The sequence below is a fragment of the Leptonotus elevatus genome, chromosome 2, assembly GCF_054856555.1.
Source record: "Leptonotus elevatus isolate MCC_2025b chromosome 2, RoL_Lele_1.0, whole genome shotgun sequence".
Taxonomy (NCBI): domain Eukaryota; kingdom Metazoa; phylum Chordata; class Actinopteri; order Syngnathiformes; family Syngnathidae; genus Leptonotus; species Leptonotus elevatus.
The window spans coordinates 26,587,449-26,604,449 of NC_141240.1; the positions used below are offsets into that span (position 1 = coordinate 26,587,449).

Sequence of the window (17,001 nt, forward strand, 5' to 3'; positions counted from 1 at the left end):
TGAAAATATAAAAACATTTTGATGTGGTCTACTTGTTGCGACTTAAATGTAGGTCATATCATATCACGTTATATGATGATTGCATTTTTGAGCAATTCTGATGATTGTTTACTGATTATTGACTGTGACTATTTCCTTACCTCATATCATAGGTTTCGCGTGTTCTGCCATAAGCTGATCAACCATCAGATCTTCACCAACCTCATTCTGGTCTTCATCATGCTCAGCTCCGTGTCTTTGGCTGCCGAGGACCCCATACGCAACTTCTCTGCACGCAATATTGTACGTAAGCAACATCGGGGAATTGTCTGCAAACGTTCTTACTCGATAAGTTATCAGGCCATTAGTTGTCTCAAAAGTGGTAATCTCTGGAGGCTGCGATCTACTAAGATTGTGGCGTAGTTAGTTGAATTAAAGTTATTGAAGTAGAATTGATTGCCCTATGGAATGAGGCTTTTGTGCTTTAAGTCGCTCTGATAGTTGTCACCGTAGAAAATTTAGGACAGCACCGCAAGTGCAAATTTGAAGTGATGGAATTGGAAGTGATATACTAAGATGCGCATACAGTATCAATCGTTTTATTTTGAAAAATGATACACAGAAGACCACAAGTAATCCAATTTTAAGATTGTTTAGTGAACTGCTGCATATATTTTGTTTATGTGTTTTTTTAATGATGTACAGTGGCCTCCCATCTATTTGCAGAATTTTCTCCTCATCCCCTGCTTAAACGCAATAAATAATATATAAAAAAAATTGAATGGCACTTATAATCAGCGTCAATTATTCCTGGATTGGGTTGGGTCCCTATCCCCCACAAATAGCCGAGGTCCACTGTACTGTCTGTCTGTCTTTTTCCGTCGAGTTTTTCTTGGTCAAATGTTAGCTTATTCACAGTCATATATGTTAAGGAAATTGGAAAGCTAATTAATTGAACTTTCTGGATCAACACCAGTTTGTGCTGAAGCTGTTTTGGCTCAAACAGAACCCAGCGTAACCTTAATTAATTAAAAATTGGTGCAGTGCACACATGAGCTTGTTTGCACACGTGTGTCAAAAGTCAAACACAATCACTGTGCTGTTGTCCCCAGAACGTTTTGATGACTGCAATTTGTGCATTGCCTCTTGCAGATACTTGGTTATTTTGACTATGCTTTCACGGCAATCTTTACTGTTGAGATCCTGTTTAAGGTAAATGGTGTGTGTGTGTCGTGTGGTGCTGTGCTGGCTAGAGCTTCAGTAACCTCCTGCGTGCTTGTGTCACTCTTGCCTCCCCAGATCCTAGGCTATGCAGACTATGTCTTCACTAGTATGTTTACATTTGAGATCCTTATTAAGGTAAACAAGAGAGCGTTGAGATGCCTCTGTAAAATAAAATTAATTAAGTAAAAAAAAAACAGTTCTACCACTTCCCAGCATGCTGCATAAGCCCACCTTCCCCTGATGATTTTGTTTTGTTTTTGTAACGACCGTATGTAATGTGGTCATGGCAACAGTCCGTCGATATATACTTTTTGTATTGTAAAGATATTTCCTTGTCTGTCAATGACTGTTCCATCTCCTGAGTCTAATTCATTATTGAAAACTTTATCGACCAGTGGTTGACTTTTTTGATGACCCCCTCCCCCCCTAACCCCCCCAATAACTAGTTCCTTTTATAAAACTAAGGAAAAAGGGCATTTTTTTTCACTTGATAATTTTTTTTAAAACAGTCATACCGTGTTTAAGAATGAATAGATTTTAATGTGTACACCATAATATAATTAATAGTTATAATTAATTAAAAACTATTTTTATATGTATTTATTTATTGTTTAAAAATATTTAAAAAATATTTATTTATTTCTAGCCTCTAGGTCACAAGCAGATTGTTCTGACTCAGCAACCCCCCCCCCCCCCTTTTTTTTGGCCTAAATTCATATCGCTCAAGAATGCACTTGTATGATATTGAATGTTCAAGGTTGCACTTGAGTCCTTGAATTACCCCCTTTGTATGTTTAGACCTTGTTGTTTTTGTTTGCTATAGGCCTTTTGAATTTGATCAGGAAAAGATTGCAGGTCCATTATTATAGAACGTAGGCTTAATCTGCACCAGAAATGAATGTAGTGGCTTTAGAATGCTGTGTTGGATGTTTTTTTCAAATGTCTTATGCCTGTGTGTACTGCATATTTGTATGTGTGTACTGTATAAAAAAAATACAGTGGAACCACAATGGTTAAATTTTAAGGACACGGGTCGACATCTCATTTATAATTAAAAAAAAAAATCCCATAAAAATCTGTTATCATCAAACCTTTTTAACTGTACAGGCAGTATTTTAAGTACAATTTCAACATTCTTAATGGCCATAAAAGTTTCAGTCTATCCATCCATCCATCCATTTTCCAAACCGCAACAAAGTTTATTCAGTCTTAACTTCAATGACAAATCATCAAGACATAATATGTCACAAATGAGCCGAATGCATCTCACATTTTTTTGAGAATTAAAAGTTTACAGCTGTAAAAGATAAAACCAACAAAACGGTCTGATAACCTCACAGAGCTTCCTCCATAAGTTATTACTTTGCTTCTTCTAGGAACACAAGAATAAACAGTTGATTTTAGTATTACACACAAAAGGTACCCAGCCCACATGCATGGATATTTATACGTCTTAGTTTCAATGCATACAAAAAACACATTCTCTCTCATTTACCATGCCAAATAAAATTTGTCGAATGATCGCATCCCCTCTGAAACATAATTGAAGTATTTCACATTGGGAATCAATGTCTTAAATCATCATACAGTGGACAGAATAGCAGGGTACCAGTGTGTTTACTTCCCAAGGCAATGTACCCCCAAAACAGCAAAAAGCCAAAGAAAAAGAAAAACATGCTTACTGAAATGAGCCCTCACAAGGGTATGTTTATGGCTTGCATGATTCCACGCATAATGAAATTGATAATTGTTTGACTTCAAATTTGGCATTCCACTATGGTGGTTCCACTGTGCTAGATTACATGTTACCTAACCAACATTTTAAAAGTTTATTCAGAATTTCCCGTGTGAGAGTGAAGTCTGTGTCACTCCATCAGTTATTTTGATGTTTATATGTGTCACTTTAATGAGTTGTGCACTCTGTCCACAACCACCTACAAAACACAATGCATGGACTGTTAAGACAAGATTTACACACATTCTTATTCTGTTTCAGTTTTTTTTTTAAAGTATGAAATAGTCCCACAGAATAATTATTTCCGATGGTGTTTCTGGTCTTGACTGACACTTGTCTGTTCAGATGACAGCATTTGGAGCGTTCCTTCATAAAGGAGCTTTCTGTCGGAACTACTTCAACCTTTTGGACCTGTTGGTCGTTGGAGTGTCTCTGGTCTCCTTCGGTATTCAGTACGTATCATTCATCAATCAATGTTTCTGCATGTAGTATTTGTTGAGTGGTTTTTAATGTTCCACCCTGTGTTGATAGTGTGTACGTCAGTAACATTCGACCATTAAAGCAACTTTGTGTACGTATTGTTTTTTTTGTTTGTTAGTCACCTGACCCAAGTGGAAGAGTTCAAGTATCTTGGGGTCTTGTTGGTAGGTTGGAACGGGAGATCGACAGGCGGATCGGTGCAGCGTCTGCAGTGATGCGGACTCTGTATCGGTCCGTTGTGGTAAAGAAGGAGCTGAGCCGAAAGGCAAAGCTCTCGATTTACCGGTCGATCTCCGTTCCTACCCTCAGCTCTGGTCACGAGCTGTGGGTTGCGACCGAAAGAACAAGATCCCGGATACAAGCGGCCAAAATGAGTTTCCTCCCCAGCTCTCCCTTAGAGATAGGGTGAGAAGCTCGGTCATCCGGGAGCCGCTACTCCTCCGCGTTGAGAGGAACCAGTTGAGGTGGCTCGGGCATCTGGTTCGGATGCCTCCTGGGCGCCTCCCCGGAGAGGTGTTCCGGGCATGTCCCACCGGCGGGAGGCCCCGGGGACGACCCAGGACACGCTGGAGAGACTACGTCTCTCCAGGCTGGCCTGGGAACGCCTTGGGATCCCGTCGGAGGAGCTGGCTGAAGTGGCTGGGGAGAGGGAAGTCTGGGCTTCCCTGCTAAAGCTGCTGCCCCTGTGACCCGATCCCGGATAAGTGGTAGATGATGGATGAATGGATAGTCACCTGACTTTTTGCAGGCAGCGTGGGTTCATTTCCCGCTCAATGCGGTACAAATGCGATTGTAAATGGTTGTCTGTCTCTATACTGTATGTGCCCTGTGACTAACTGGCAGCTCGTCCGGCGTGTAGTCTGTCATTATCCCAAAGTCAGCTGGGATAGGCTCCAGTTCCAACAGGGTTAGGATAAGCGGTGTAGATAATGGATGGATGGATGGATGGATGGATGGGTGGACTAGTTGTTTTGTTGTCACATTCGATTACATATGCGGATGTATGCTCTTGTGAGTGAACTAAGTAGATTTTTTTTAAAGGGTCTGTCTAATGATGTTTTGCCTTCCTCTATAGGTCTTCTGCAATCTCAGTGGTGAAGATTCTTCGTGTTTTGAGAGTTCTGCGACCACTGAGGGCCATCAACAGAGCCAAAGGACTTAAGGTCAGCATGATAATGTTGATAAAGTTCTGGATTGTGTACATTTGTGTATGTTCAATATGCACTTCTTAATCACTTGATAAATCAATCAGAGGTTGGTCTACACCTATTACTTCGCCTTCATTTTTAATTCTTCATAACTTTCAATTTTATATTCCCAACTCCACGTTTTCTGCATTTTCACTTTCTGTAGATATAAAGGGAAGGTGTCTCTTTATATTGCATGCACCTATATTGTATATTCTAACATCTGCACCTTTTTCAGCATGTGGTCCAGTGCGTGTTTGTTGCCATCAGGACCATAGGCAACATCATGATTGTCACCACGCTGCTGCAGTTTATGTTTGCTTGCATCGGAGTGCAGCTTTTCAAGGTATAGTGAAGCGGGAAACACTTCAGTGATGTAACTGTAGAGCCACTGATGTAGCCACTCGGCAGTGGCTTTGTTCATCTTAGAATAGTTATAGTAATCTTGGCTTGCATGTCCATGATAGTTAGGTTGGTTACATAAATAATGCCACATTGTAAATAAATAAATAATGTCACATTGTATGATATGGCATCATCACATGATGTGTAAAGAACTCAACACTGGCTTGTCTATTTGCCGAATAAGGCAGTTGACTATCCTCTCCATACACAGGGTAAATTTTATCGCTGCACAGACGATGCAAAGTCCAGTCCCGATGAGTGCAAGTGAGTTTATGATTTGTTTTACTGTTCATCATGGTCTCACAATGTTCTTCGTGTATCCATTCCACAACCTTATTTGTGATAAAAAGTGTCATCCTCCAACTTCAGGGGAACGTACATTCTCTACAACAATGGAGACACGGCAATGCCCATGGTCAAAGAGCGGATCTGGCACAACAGTGACTTCAATTTTGATAACGTCCTCATGGCCATGATGGCTCTCTTCACCGTCTCCACCTTTGAAGGATGGCCCACGTAAGGAGTTTTATTTGAAACGGCATGTTTTTGTGTGTGTGTGTGTGTGCAAAGTCTCGACAAATTATACCATGTTAGCATCAATTTCACTGTATCAACCTGGAAGAACTACATTTTTTTGGAACCTATCCTCCGTCATTCAGTGGAAACTCACTTTTTAAATAATTTTTTTTTGTGCTCAGTCCAAAATTACTAAAATAACAGTATTGCTTTGGTGTCATCTGGTGGCACTGAGGAGCTTCATCTAGACCAGGGGTCTGCAACCTGTGGATCTGGAGCCACATGTTTAGTCCCTCTCCTGTGGCTCTCTGTCGATTTCTAATAAATACATAAATAATAATAATAATTAAATATTTAAAAAATGTCAGAGTCCAAATTTTTAAGTTGTCAGAAAAAGAGAGACAAAAGGGAGATGAAAACATTTTAAATATTAGCTAAAAATGTCCAAAAAGTGACCATAAAATGTCCAAAAAGAAAGGAAAAGCAGAAAATTATCATAAAATTCCATGAAATTGCCAAAAATGTCAGATAATTTAATAAAAAAGGCAAACAAGCAAATGTTCAAAAGTAACCATAAAATGTCCAAAAACATAAGAAGCAGGCTGAAAATTACCATAAAATGTCTTTGGAATTGCAAAAAAAAAAAAAACTGAAATAAATTACAATTTTAAAAAAAGTAAAGAAAAATCTATTTTAAAAAAAGCTGAAAAGAAAACGTTTAAAATGTAACTATAAAATGTCCAAAAACAAAAGAAATCCATAAAATTATCATAACATGTCCACCACAACATTGAAAAAAAAATCTGAACATTGATAGCAAAAAAGGCAGAAAAATGTTTAAAAAAATAGCCATAAAATGTCCAAAAAAGGAAGAGGCAGAAAATTACCATGTGTCCATAAAATTGCCAAAAATTTCTAAAATTTGACAGAAAGGCTTAATAGTCTAAAAATGTATGGAAAATGAAGTAAGCCTATGAAAAAATTACAATTTAACATTACATTACCTTTTTTTGTTATGGTGCAGCTCTAATTAGATCTTGGGCCCTCAGTACATGAGGCTAATACCAACACACGGTTTTGTTTCGTTCATCATAATGACTCATAAAGATTGCTGACCCCTGATCTAGACAACAAATAGTCCTTTGTGCCATTTATAGGCAGTTACAAACGTTTTTTAGGGCCGGAGTTAATTTCTCCTTGGACTTTAACTATCCGTGTTAGGACTCGGTCCATATCCCCCGATAAATAGCAGAGGTTGACTGTATAACCAAATCAATCAAATGATGTCTTATGTAAGCAAACATTTACTATACGTATGCAGGATCTGCACTTATCAGCAATTTGTAGTTAGCATGTCTAGGTTAACATAATGCTTATATCAAATCTCATCACCTTAAATTGTAATTAGCTGTGCTTGGGTAAAAAAAAAATTACATTATTTTGTTACCCTACTTTTATATCAGAAAAAATTCTTCATCTGAATAAAACCTGTATTGATGAAGGTCTGCCCTGTTTTATGCTGTTCTGTTGTGTTTGCTTCCCCACAGTCTCTTATACAAGGCCATCGACTCTAACCGTGAAAACATGGGTCCCATCTACAACTACCGCATTGAGATATCCATCTTCTTCATCATCTACATCATCATCATTGCCTTCTTCATGATGAACATCTTTGTTGGTTTCGTTATTGTCACTTTCCAGGAGCAGGGTGAGAAGGAATACAAGAACTGTGAGCTGGACAAGAACCAGGTACGTATATTTGTTTACCGTATATTGGTATGTAAAAAACAACAACATCTATGTACTAAAGTATTTCTCTTTCTTTACTTCACAACTGTTCCAGCGCCAGTGTGTGGAATATGCGCTCAAAGCCCGGCCCCTGCGTCGCTATATACCCAAAAACCCATACCAGTACAAGTTCTGGTATGTGGTCAACTCCACCGGCTTTGAGTATGTCATGTTTGTCCTAATCATCCTCAACACCCTCTGTCTGGCTATACAGGTAAGCATCCTTTTGAATATTGCCATCAATCTTCACGCTCAGTCTTGATTCTTGTTCCACCTGTGGTTCTTAAGACATTCATTCACAGAAGCGAGAGGACATTGCCATAACAAACTGTTGATCAAATGTGTGCGCTGCCTCTTTGCAGCACCATGGCCAGTCTCACCTTTTCAATTACGCCATGGACATCTTGAACATGGTCTTCACTGGTGTTTTCACTGTTGAGATGATCTTCAAGCTGATTGCCTTCAAGCCCAGGGTGAGATGCGTCTGGTGTGCTGTCGGGGTTATTAGAAGTCCAAAAGCTGCTATAAAAAACTACAGATGGACATTTTGACTACAAAAAGGGTGTACATTTTAGCTTAAAGAAAAAAAGCAACAGGATCGAGGACACAACTGCAGAATTAAAGGCAGCATGGCCAGAGGCTCAGAGCTTTTCATCTTTACATTTAAATGCCTAACAAATAATTGGCCTTGCTGGCAATAAAAGTGCGACCAATTCTTGAGAATTACGAGCATATGATGTGAAGACCGGGTATTGTTTATTGGTCCAGCAAATTAGAAACTGTCTATTTAGCTCTTTTACCGCCAAAAACGTTCAATGACGTATACTAAAATCCCAATGAATACCGCCAAAAGCGTTCATTGACGTCTACTACTGGGGGGTTTTCTCAATGGGCAGTGCAATGTATTGTGCAGCGCTGCCTACTCAATGGGCTTGTGAAATCAAAAACACCCACTAAATATGGCCAGCAGATGGCAGTATTGTATGTCTTTTCAATAGGCTCCCGGTAGTATGAAATTATAATGAAACATGACGCATCTGATGAAACGTTTTCAAGGATGACGCGAATGATCAAAGCCTTTGTCACATTAAATGTAATTCACAGAGCGTCACTAAACAAAAAATATTAGTGTCAGTCACTGTTGTGCAGAAAATTAATCTTTTTTTTTACAAAAAGCTTGTTTTCTCCTTATCTTTTCAATTTTCGCTCAATGTCACTCAAATTACCCATTTTCTTTTTTGATATATTTTTTTAAATTGGAAGACATTTAACTCTTTGACTGCCAGACGTTTTCAGAAAAGGGATGCTGTGGGTGCCAGCCGATTTAAGCATTTTGACTGATCTTTCAAGGTCCACAGAAAATTTTGTGTTTGGACTATGGAAACACACATACTACCAAAGGAAAGATTGAACTCTCATCTTTCATCAGAAAAAAAAGTTTGTTTCTACCTTATTCCGTTCTTCAGTAATCAACAATAGAAAATGGTTAGTTTTACCCAAATGCTCTTGTTTTGGACCAAAATACGGAGAAATCAAGCTTTTAGTGAAACGATATTATTTCATGCACTCTAGTGAATTTGACACCTTTTTTTTCCATGAATGATGCCACAAACATCTAAACGGTGCTTTACTTATGTAAAACACTACCACCAACAATGAAAAAGTGTTTTTTGATAGCAAAATACGTTTATTTACATTCAACAGTGTAACAATTTGACACAACAATTTGGCAAACTATTTACAAATGTGTGCAACTGTGGTACTATTTACAATTATGTGGATGTTTCAACTACAGTTTTTCTTTTTGTGTAACAGTCCCCTGCGTGAAAGGAGACGCAACAGGATTTGCACAACAGATTAGTTTCACTGCGATTGCCTCTTCGCGTGCAGACGCTACACTTTCTTGCCGGCCGTTTTTTCCGGGGAATAGCAAGTATATACTGCAGTGTGTGTTGCCATCAAGTCTACTATCAGGATCATGCTACGGTTACGTTACGGTGGTGTTACGTCTGGCTTCCTCATATCCTTCAGTTCCTATACCGGGTGGTAGATGTTCTGATCCATCTTATCCACTCCATTCATGGTGGCATCGTAGTCCAGAACCAGTGTCTTCTCCGTGATCAGACTGCACCCGCTCCTCCGATGAATATGCATTGGACTCGGAGTACTCTTCATCGTCCGTTTGAACGTCCGCCTGTGCTCCGTTGTGCTCCGCGTTTTCCGGCGTTTGCATCGCTAGCCGGTGAGGCTTTATGACGTGATCATAGCCGCGCGTCAACGCTTCCAACTTCGGCGTCAACCTCGGGAGTCACCATCATCATCATCGTCAACATTAATGTGCTTTTTAGTACTGATCAATGCTTTTCGTGTTTGAAAAAAATGCTCAAGCGTGAGCTGCTTGCAACCCGTCGCCATTGTTGCTTCATCAGCCATTGTCCCCTCAACACTCTAGCTCAGCCTCACGTCTTCTACTGACGCCCACCCAATCTTGTCCAAAGAGAGTCATCGCTGCTATCTAGGGGCCAAAACTAGTCATTATACTAACTAGATCTGCTTGATACTTTCAGCACAGCTGGCCAAGGCTTTCCTCCACCTGTTTCCAAAAAAAACCAACAACATAGTGAACGTCTTTTAACGTCTCCGTAGGTTTTTACTCAACGTTATTTAACGTTTTTGGCAGTAAAAGAGTTAATAAATGACATCAACAGCATCATACATAGAAAACACGCTCCCAGATTTTTTTTCCTCCCTCAAACCCTTCCATCCCATCCCATAGCCCAACCCATCCACAGAAGGACCCTTACAAATACAGCATACACAGTCCAAATTAATCTAAGAACTTCAAAGAAATATAGACCAAACACATACATCTGCATACACACATATATACATTTACCAATTGTTAAAAAAAAAAAAAAACACATACACAAATTAAGGGATTTTTTTAAACCTGTTTAAAATGGTGATTACTAAGAACAGAATAAGGTAGAAAGATACTTTTTTTTCTGATGAAAGAATGGAATGCGATCTCTCATGTGGTACCCACCATGTTTATGTAGTCAAAGCACATAATATTCTGTTTGCCTTTAAAGATGAGTTAAAATGCTCGAAATCGACTGGCACTATTGGGGTTGTTTTAGGGATAACGTGTGGCAGTAAAAGAGTTAGCCTTTAGCATTAGCATAACTTGACTGTAATAATGGAAACGTTAAATCAATTTCACATGAATGACAAAATCGACAATTGCAAATTTATAGTTATAATGATGATATCTCGAAGTATAGTGTTTGTATTTCTTCCTCGATATTGGATACCTGTCGCATACACGGAATTTTTGATCTGATGACAACCCCCCTTTTCCATTTAACACAGCCTTAATGCACTCTTCCTCTCCCTCTTACCTCCCTACCTCGGCCCTGCATCCCTTTTGCACCCCACCCTGCTTTTGTTTCCTCCTCCTGCTGGCTGCGCATGGTCGCCCTATTCAGGGCTATATCGGGGACGCCTGGAACGTCTTTGACGCCCTGGTGGTGATTGGCAGTGTAGTCGACATCATACTCAGCCAGGTAGAGAGATGCCAGTATGTTCGGCTCTGTCTTGTCCTGCCTCCGCCACGTGCCGCTTCTTTCCTGAGCACCTTCTCGCTTTTCCTTCCAATCTCTTTTTTATTTCGCTTTTACCACCAGACGGTAAATAGAGATGTCAATGTTGACAGGACGCATGAAAAAGTCTAATGACCCATGCTGGAAATTGAATAGGAAGTCGGCCATTTTGGGCAAAATTGCAGGATTCATATTTTGACAAATTACAACTAGTAAATCGAGCATTCTAGACAGATGGGTGCCAATAATTTGCTAAATAAATGTGGGCAGAACTTTGCGTCAAGGTTTGATGCTCAATTTGAGGATTCAGCATTAAAGCAGGGTTGTTCATCTCTGCTTACAGCTAATGATTTAAAAAACAATATATTACTTTTCTTTCTTGCCCTGTGTCTTTTGTTTTTTGTCTATGTGTGTTTGTCTTTGTGGCTTGCAGAACTATTTTGCTGATGCATGGAACACTTTTGATGCCTTAATTGTTGTGGGTAGCGTGGTTGACATTGCCATCACTGAGATCAATGTAAGTAATCACACATGCATGCATGTCTGTTTGCCACTGTTGTTCACTGCAGAGGGTTGGGGGCTTGATTTAGCTTTCAAGTCCCATTCAAGATTACACCCTTTTTTTTAATGAATTTATTTTGTGAGTTTTTAAAGCACAAATTATTATTTTTTTAAATATATTTATTTACTTATATTTTTATTTCTTGGCTCAGGAATTTCTTTCAGTAGGTCATTATCAACATTGACAAATAACTCATTAAATTCATTAGCTATTTCGGTAATTTTATCAATAATAATATTTGTATCTTTAAAAAAATATTCTGGGTGATCTATTTTAAAATATATATATTTTTAATTACATGATTTAATATTTTCCATATTTCATATGTGTTGCTTCTATTCTGCTTCAATAGTGTATGATAATAATCTTTCTTACTTGTCCGTTCTTATAATATTTACAAATTTATTTTTATAGGTCTTATATCTAATTTCATCAACAGTTCTAAATTTTATAAAAAAAAATTATATAAACTATTTTTCTTTTTACATGCATTCTCTATCCCCTTTGTCATCCATGGGTTATTTAGGCCTTTATGCTGACTTTAATTAATGGACAATGTTTATCGTACAAAGTGCTTATGATAGACTGAAAAGCATTATATGCAATATTGGGATCTTCGTGTGCATAAACCTCAGACCAGTTTTGATTTTCTAGGTCCTCTTTAAGAGCAGCTATGGAATGTTGTGTTCTTAATCTTATTTCTGAAATGTGAGTTGTTAGCTTTGCTTCTTCTTTTTTTTTTATCAAAATAGTTTTGTAAGATTACAAAGACAGGAAGATGATCATTTATAAGAAGTCCACTCTCTATTTTATGGTACATTTTATTTATAAATATATTATCAATTAGAGTGGCTGTATCAACTGTTATTGTGCTAGGTTTTATAATTGCAGGGAAAAAACTATACGTTGTTTTCTGATGTCCGTTATATACATATTAAAGTCACCACATATTATTCTTTTTTTTGGTGTAATTATTTATGTAACTGAGCATATCTGCTAGTTTTTCATTGAATATGTCAAGTGAAGATCCTGGTGTCCTATAGGCACAACTTATCATAACATTAGGTGCTCACAAATGACTTAAAACATGCACCATTTATTCATTAATTTATTTTTAATGTATTTATTTACAGTAATTATGTCACACTGGGATGTCTTGAAGTGATTACTAAATTGAATTTTGAGTCCAAACATTTATTCTCACCATTCCTACCAGTGCGACTTTTGTGTTTAAAACTCTTAACCACCGATGGTAAACTTAATAAATCATAAATCATGTCAACTTACTTTGTTATTTCTGGTAACATTCCAAATCACTTTTATAAGGCATCAAATATCAAGTCAAGTCAAATGTAGTATTTTTAATACTGCTGCTTTCAATTTCAGTGTATTTTAGACATTGCACCAATTTGAATGGAATGAGACATTTCAAACTGAATTCATATTTTTACACTCGAATTCGACACATTGGGAAGTCAGAAATGAATCAAGCTTAGCTTTTAACCACTTAGACATATTTCTGTTCATGCATGTAAATAATGGCTACAATTTGACAAATTGTGACCTAATATTTTCTTGTAAAACTTTTAATTAGAAAAATCATGGGTAACAATATTAATTGTGTTATGGCACTTAAAATATATCATTTTGGTTAAAGAGCTCTCAGCTTCTACATTGTAACAGAACCAAACAGTAGGTGGTGGTCTAATACTTTTGTCCTGCACTGTACGTGATGTAACAAAACTTTTCACGTTATTTATGTATACATGTATATGTTATGTACATTAATTTGTGTTTTCACGAGTCATCATCGCTAGCAATGTTTTGTATTCAATGCTTATACCTACTGCTCGAGTGAAGAGGCATACAGAAGTAGTTTGTCTTGATTTGTGTTGCGTGCTGTACATCTGGATTATGTAACTCCAATTAACGTCAGGTTTTTGGTTTTAAGTCGGCAGCGCTCCCTGTCGTCAAGGTGATAGTGGAACCAGGGGTAAGAAGAAGCCCCGCCTCCTTCATTTCAACTCCAAAAAGATTTGGTCACTGGAAAAAAAAACAAAGAGTGAATTATTGTGCACGCTGTCATTTCATATATTTTGAGAGGATCTTTGGAATTTCTTTCAATATGTTTTTTGGTTAAATGCTCAGCTGACATGTTTGATTGATGTAATTGCCTTGGTGCATGGCATGAGACATTATTGTTGTTCAAGTGTTTGCATTCACATGACAAGTAATTGAAGTCATCAGACTTGCGGTTGCTTGTATTTATGGCTTGATTGTTGGACTGTGGGCTATAAAATTGTTAGCCATCTTATAAACCCGTGTGATGTTTTTGTGAGGCATTCAGGTGCGTTCATGGCATGCTGTTGCTCTGCATGCGTCCTAATTAATATCATTGCCACGGTCAAGAAGTTTGAAATCTTCCACATATCATTACTGATATGTGCCTGTTTCTCTAAATCTGGTTTAATTGAAGACAGATGGGTTTGAATTGCATGTGTTTATACTTCTTAATTCCTTGACCAGGATCAATAATCTTAAATGTATATTATTTATGCACAGAACACTGAAGACAGTGCTCGCATCTCCATCACCTTCTTCCGCCTCTTTCGAGTGATGCGATTGGTCAAATTGTTGAGCAGGGGGGACGGCATCCGGACACTGCTGTGGACTTTCATCAAATCCTTTCAGGTAAGGCTAAAATACTCAATTGTTTTGACAGTAATAAAAAAAATATATTTTTGGAGCGTATTATCAGATGCCCTTCCTTTCTCTGTCCTCTACCTCCAGGCCCTCCCCTATGTTGCACTTCTGATAGCCATGCTGTTCTTCATCTATGCAGTAATTGGAATGCAGGTAAGGCATTATTTTGGGTACACAGAATTTGCATGATGAGACAATATTTAAAATTAAAACAGAGCTCGACGGATTGACTGCAGTTTGTTATGAGAGTCAGACAAACACCTCAGTTGATTGTGGGTTTCGATGAAACTTGAATAAATAAACACCACACGCCAAACAGACACCTCCTTCCCGTACCCCCACAGGAAATAGGTGACCGTATGTGATATCAACTTGTGTTGCAGAAGATGTATTTTATCCAATTAATTCAGTGGTGGAATTTTAAATCTGAATTCATTCTTTCTCATTCAAACCAGTTGTACAAATTCTTATTAGTTAAATTATCACAATATAGCAGTATGATAATGTAATTATATGACTTAATACATTATTGTACATTATATAGTATTTATTATACAATAAATATTTTATATAATATTTATTGTACACTGTTGTCCTTATGTTTCATGTTTGACTGTACATGTTTTTGCCGTCAGGTTTTTGGGAAAATAGCCATGGTGGATGGAACACAAATCAACCGCAACAATAACTTCCAAACGTTCCCTCAGGCTGTCCTCATGCTCTTCAGGTTTGAATCAATGGTTACTGCAACAATTGAATGTTAACGAGTTAACACCATAACCTGTCGCAAATGTTGAATGTTAGATGTGCCACGGGCGAGGCCTGGCAGGAGATCATGCTGGCCTGTCTTCCCGGAAAGTTGTGCGATGCCGAGTCGGACTACAACCCCGGCGAGGAGCGAACCTGTGGCAGCAGCTTCGCCATCATCTACTTCATCACCTTCTACATGCTTTGTGCTTTTCTGGTGATCCTGACACATTCCGCAAAACCACACAGTCATAGTCATAAGGCAGGCACAAAAAACATGTTCATGTCCTGGTTTCAGATTATTAACCTGTTTGTTGCCGTCATCATGGATAACTTTGACTATCTCACCCGGGATTGGTCCATTCTTGGACCGCATCATCTTGATGAATTTAAACGCATCTGGTCCGAATACGACCCTGAAGCAAAGTGAGTACTTGGGACGTTGACTTTTGCTGTGTTATTATTATTATTTTTTGACCATTTATACACCTAGACTGTAAAAAAAAAAAAAAAGAATAAAAAGGAAAGAGGTTGTATAATAATTAGTTTTATGTAACATAACAGTATATGACACAAAATGAATGTGATTCATCAAAAAACTGTTGAAATAATAGATATTGGTTTTAAAATTGCAAGAATGTCCTGTTATGGTAATTCATTTATATAGCGCTTTTCAACCTTACAAGTCCCTCAAAACACTTTACATTTAAAGGTCTCATTTTATTCAACTTTTCCACATACTAAAATAATTCTCAAATGTGTAAAAGACATGTCTGTGACATGCATTCGTCAAAATTTACTTTGGATCTAATATTTTTTGCTGTCCCTAAATCACTATTTATTATAATTTTAAATGATCCCCTTTTTTTGGAGTTTTAAAGTTTTTTTTGTGCTGTTTATTCACTTAAATAACAGACAAATATTTGTGAAATTATAAATCTAACGGTATGTATTTTTAATGCATTTTACTTTTGTGAAAGAACAGAAATATTGTGTGTTATCACAGTTACAGTGATTTCATGTTATTTTACATTTAGCATATGCGATCACAGTAAGTAAAATAAACAGTGAAATTCTGTTATTTTATGTTTTTTTTTTTACAGTGTACTATAAACTTATTGCAACTCAACACTGTGCATTATCCTATTGTGATAGTTCGCCGATGGTCTGACTTTGTCTTTTTTTTTTTTTTTTACAATAATGGTTCCTTGTTATTCTCTTCTTTTCTTGTTATATTCTTTTCATTTATTGGTTTGCGTTCCTGGCAGGGGCAGGATAAAACACCTGGATGTGGTGACATTGCTGAGGAGGATCCAACCTCCCCTTGGCTTTGGCAAGCTTTGCCCACACAGGGTGGCCTGCAAGGTGTGTAGTATACATTACATTGTATGTGACATTACACATTATAGATTAGCAGCCTCCCTCAGTTAGCCTAATATTTCTCACCTGTGAAGTTAATAAGTGATAGCTAAAACAACGTCATGTTAAATTCAGATCCAAGTTTTCTACAACACTTTAATAAAGTCCTACATGAACTAATTTGACTTAAATAAAAGTGTGCTGACATGTAAAATGTGTATTTCTCTGTTAATTAAACTTGAATGTGCATTTCTGGATAATATTCAGATGAACTGCCTGCTTCTGATTATCCACACACATAGCAATGTATTGGATTGTACAGCATTTGATCAGATTTGTTAACGTTCTTTTTAATATTTTTTTTACAGTTTACAGTAAATTTGTTGATTTGACATTCTGAAATCTGGATTCTTAGAAGATGCCTTTTCAATTTTTTATATTATTAAGTAGGGCTGAATAATTTTTAAAACAAATCTAATTGCAATTCACAATTGAGATTGTGATTTAATATGTAGCCTAATTAGTTTTTTAAGGACCTCTTCCCATGTATTTTATTAACAAACACAATCAATGAATAAATCTGTCTCACAATAAACATTCATCAATATCAAATTTATGGTCTCATAAAAAAAACTGAATTAATACCCAAATAACAACTGACAAACCTGAACAAAATAAATCTATCTTTGGCGAAGGTAATAATTATTGTAACAA

The 17,001-nt window shown here is 37.3% G+C and overlaps 1 protein-coding gene across 28 annotated transcripts in view; it reads left to right on the forward strand.

Annotated features, from left to right (window-relative positions):
* The window catches only part of cacna1db (calcium channel, voltage-dependent, L type, alpha 1D subunit, b), a 67,372-nt gene that overhangs the window by 37,836 nt on the left and 12,535 nt on the right, over window positions 1-17,001 (forward strand). For 7 of the 28 annotated variants that reach the window (XM_086068902.1, XM_086068906.1, XM_086068904.1 and 4 more), the window contains 19 exons: window positions 153-282; window positions 1,132-1,338; window positions 3,284-3,390; window positions 4,494-4,581; window positions 4,844-4,951; window positions 5,222-5,274; window positions 5,380-5,526; window positions 7,074-7,275; window positions 7,370-7,528; window positions 7,677-7,787; window positions 10,803-10,880; window positions 11,350-11,433; window positions 13,430-13,471; window positions 14,041-14,169; window positions 14,269-14,334; window positions 14,817-14,908; window positions 14,986-15,145; window positions 15,227-15,354; window positions 16,197-16,293. In XM_086068902.1, coding sequence (XP_085925028.1) covers window positions 153-282; window positions 1,132-1,338; window positions 3,284-3,390; window positions 4,494-4,581; window positions 4,844-4,951; window positions 5,222-5,274; window positions 5,380-5,526; window positions 7,074-7,275; window positions 7,370-7,528; window positions 7,677-7,787; window positions 10,803-10,880; window positions 11,350-11,433; window positions 13,430-13,471; window positions 14,041-14,169; window positions 14,269-14,334; window positions 14,817-14,908; window positions 14,986-15,145; window positions 15,227-15,354; window positions 16,197-16,293 — 2,188 coding nt within the window. The remainder of the gene's footprint in view (window positions 1-152; window positions 283-1,131; window positions 1,339-3,283; window positions 3,391-4,493; window positions 4,582-4,843; window positions 4,952-5,221; window positions 5,275-5,379; window positions 5,527-7,073; window positions 7,276-7,369; window positions 7,529-7,676; window positions 7,788-10,802; window positions 10,881-11,349; window positions 11,434-13,429; window positions 13,472-14,040; window positions 14,170-14,268; window positions 14,335-14,816; window positions 14,909-14,985; window positions 15,146-15,226; window positions 15,355-16,196; window positions 16,294-17,001) is intronic. The other 21 variants (XM_086068924.1, XM_086068926.1, XM_086068928.1 and 18 more) reach the window with 14 other exon arrangements.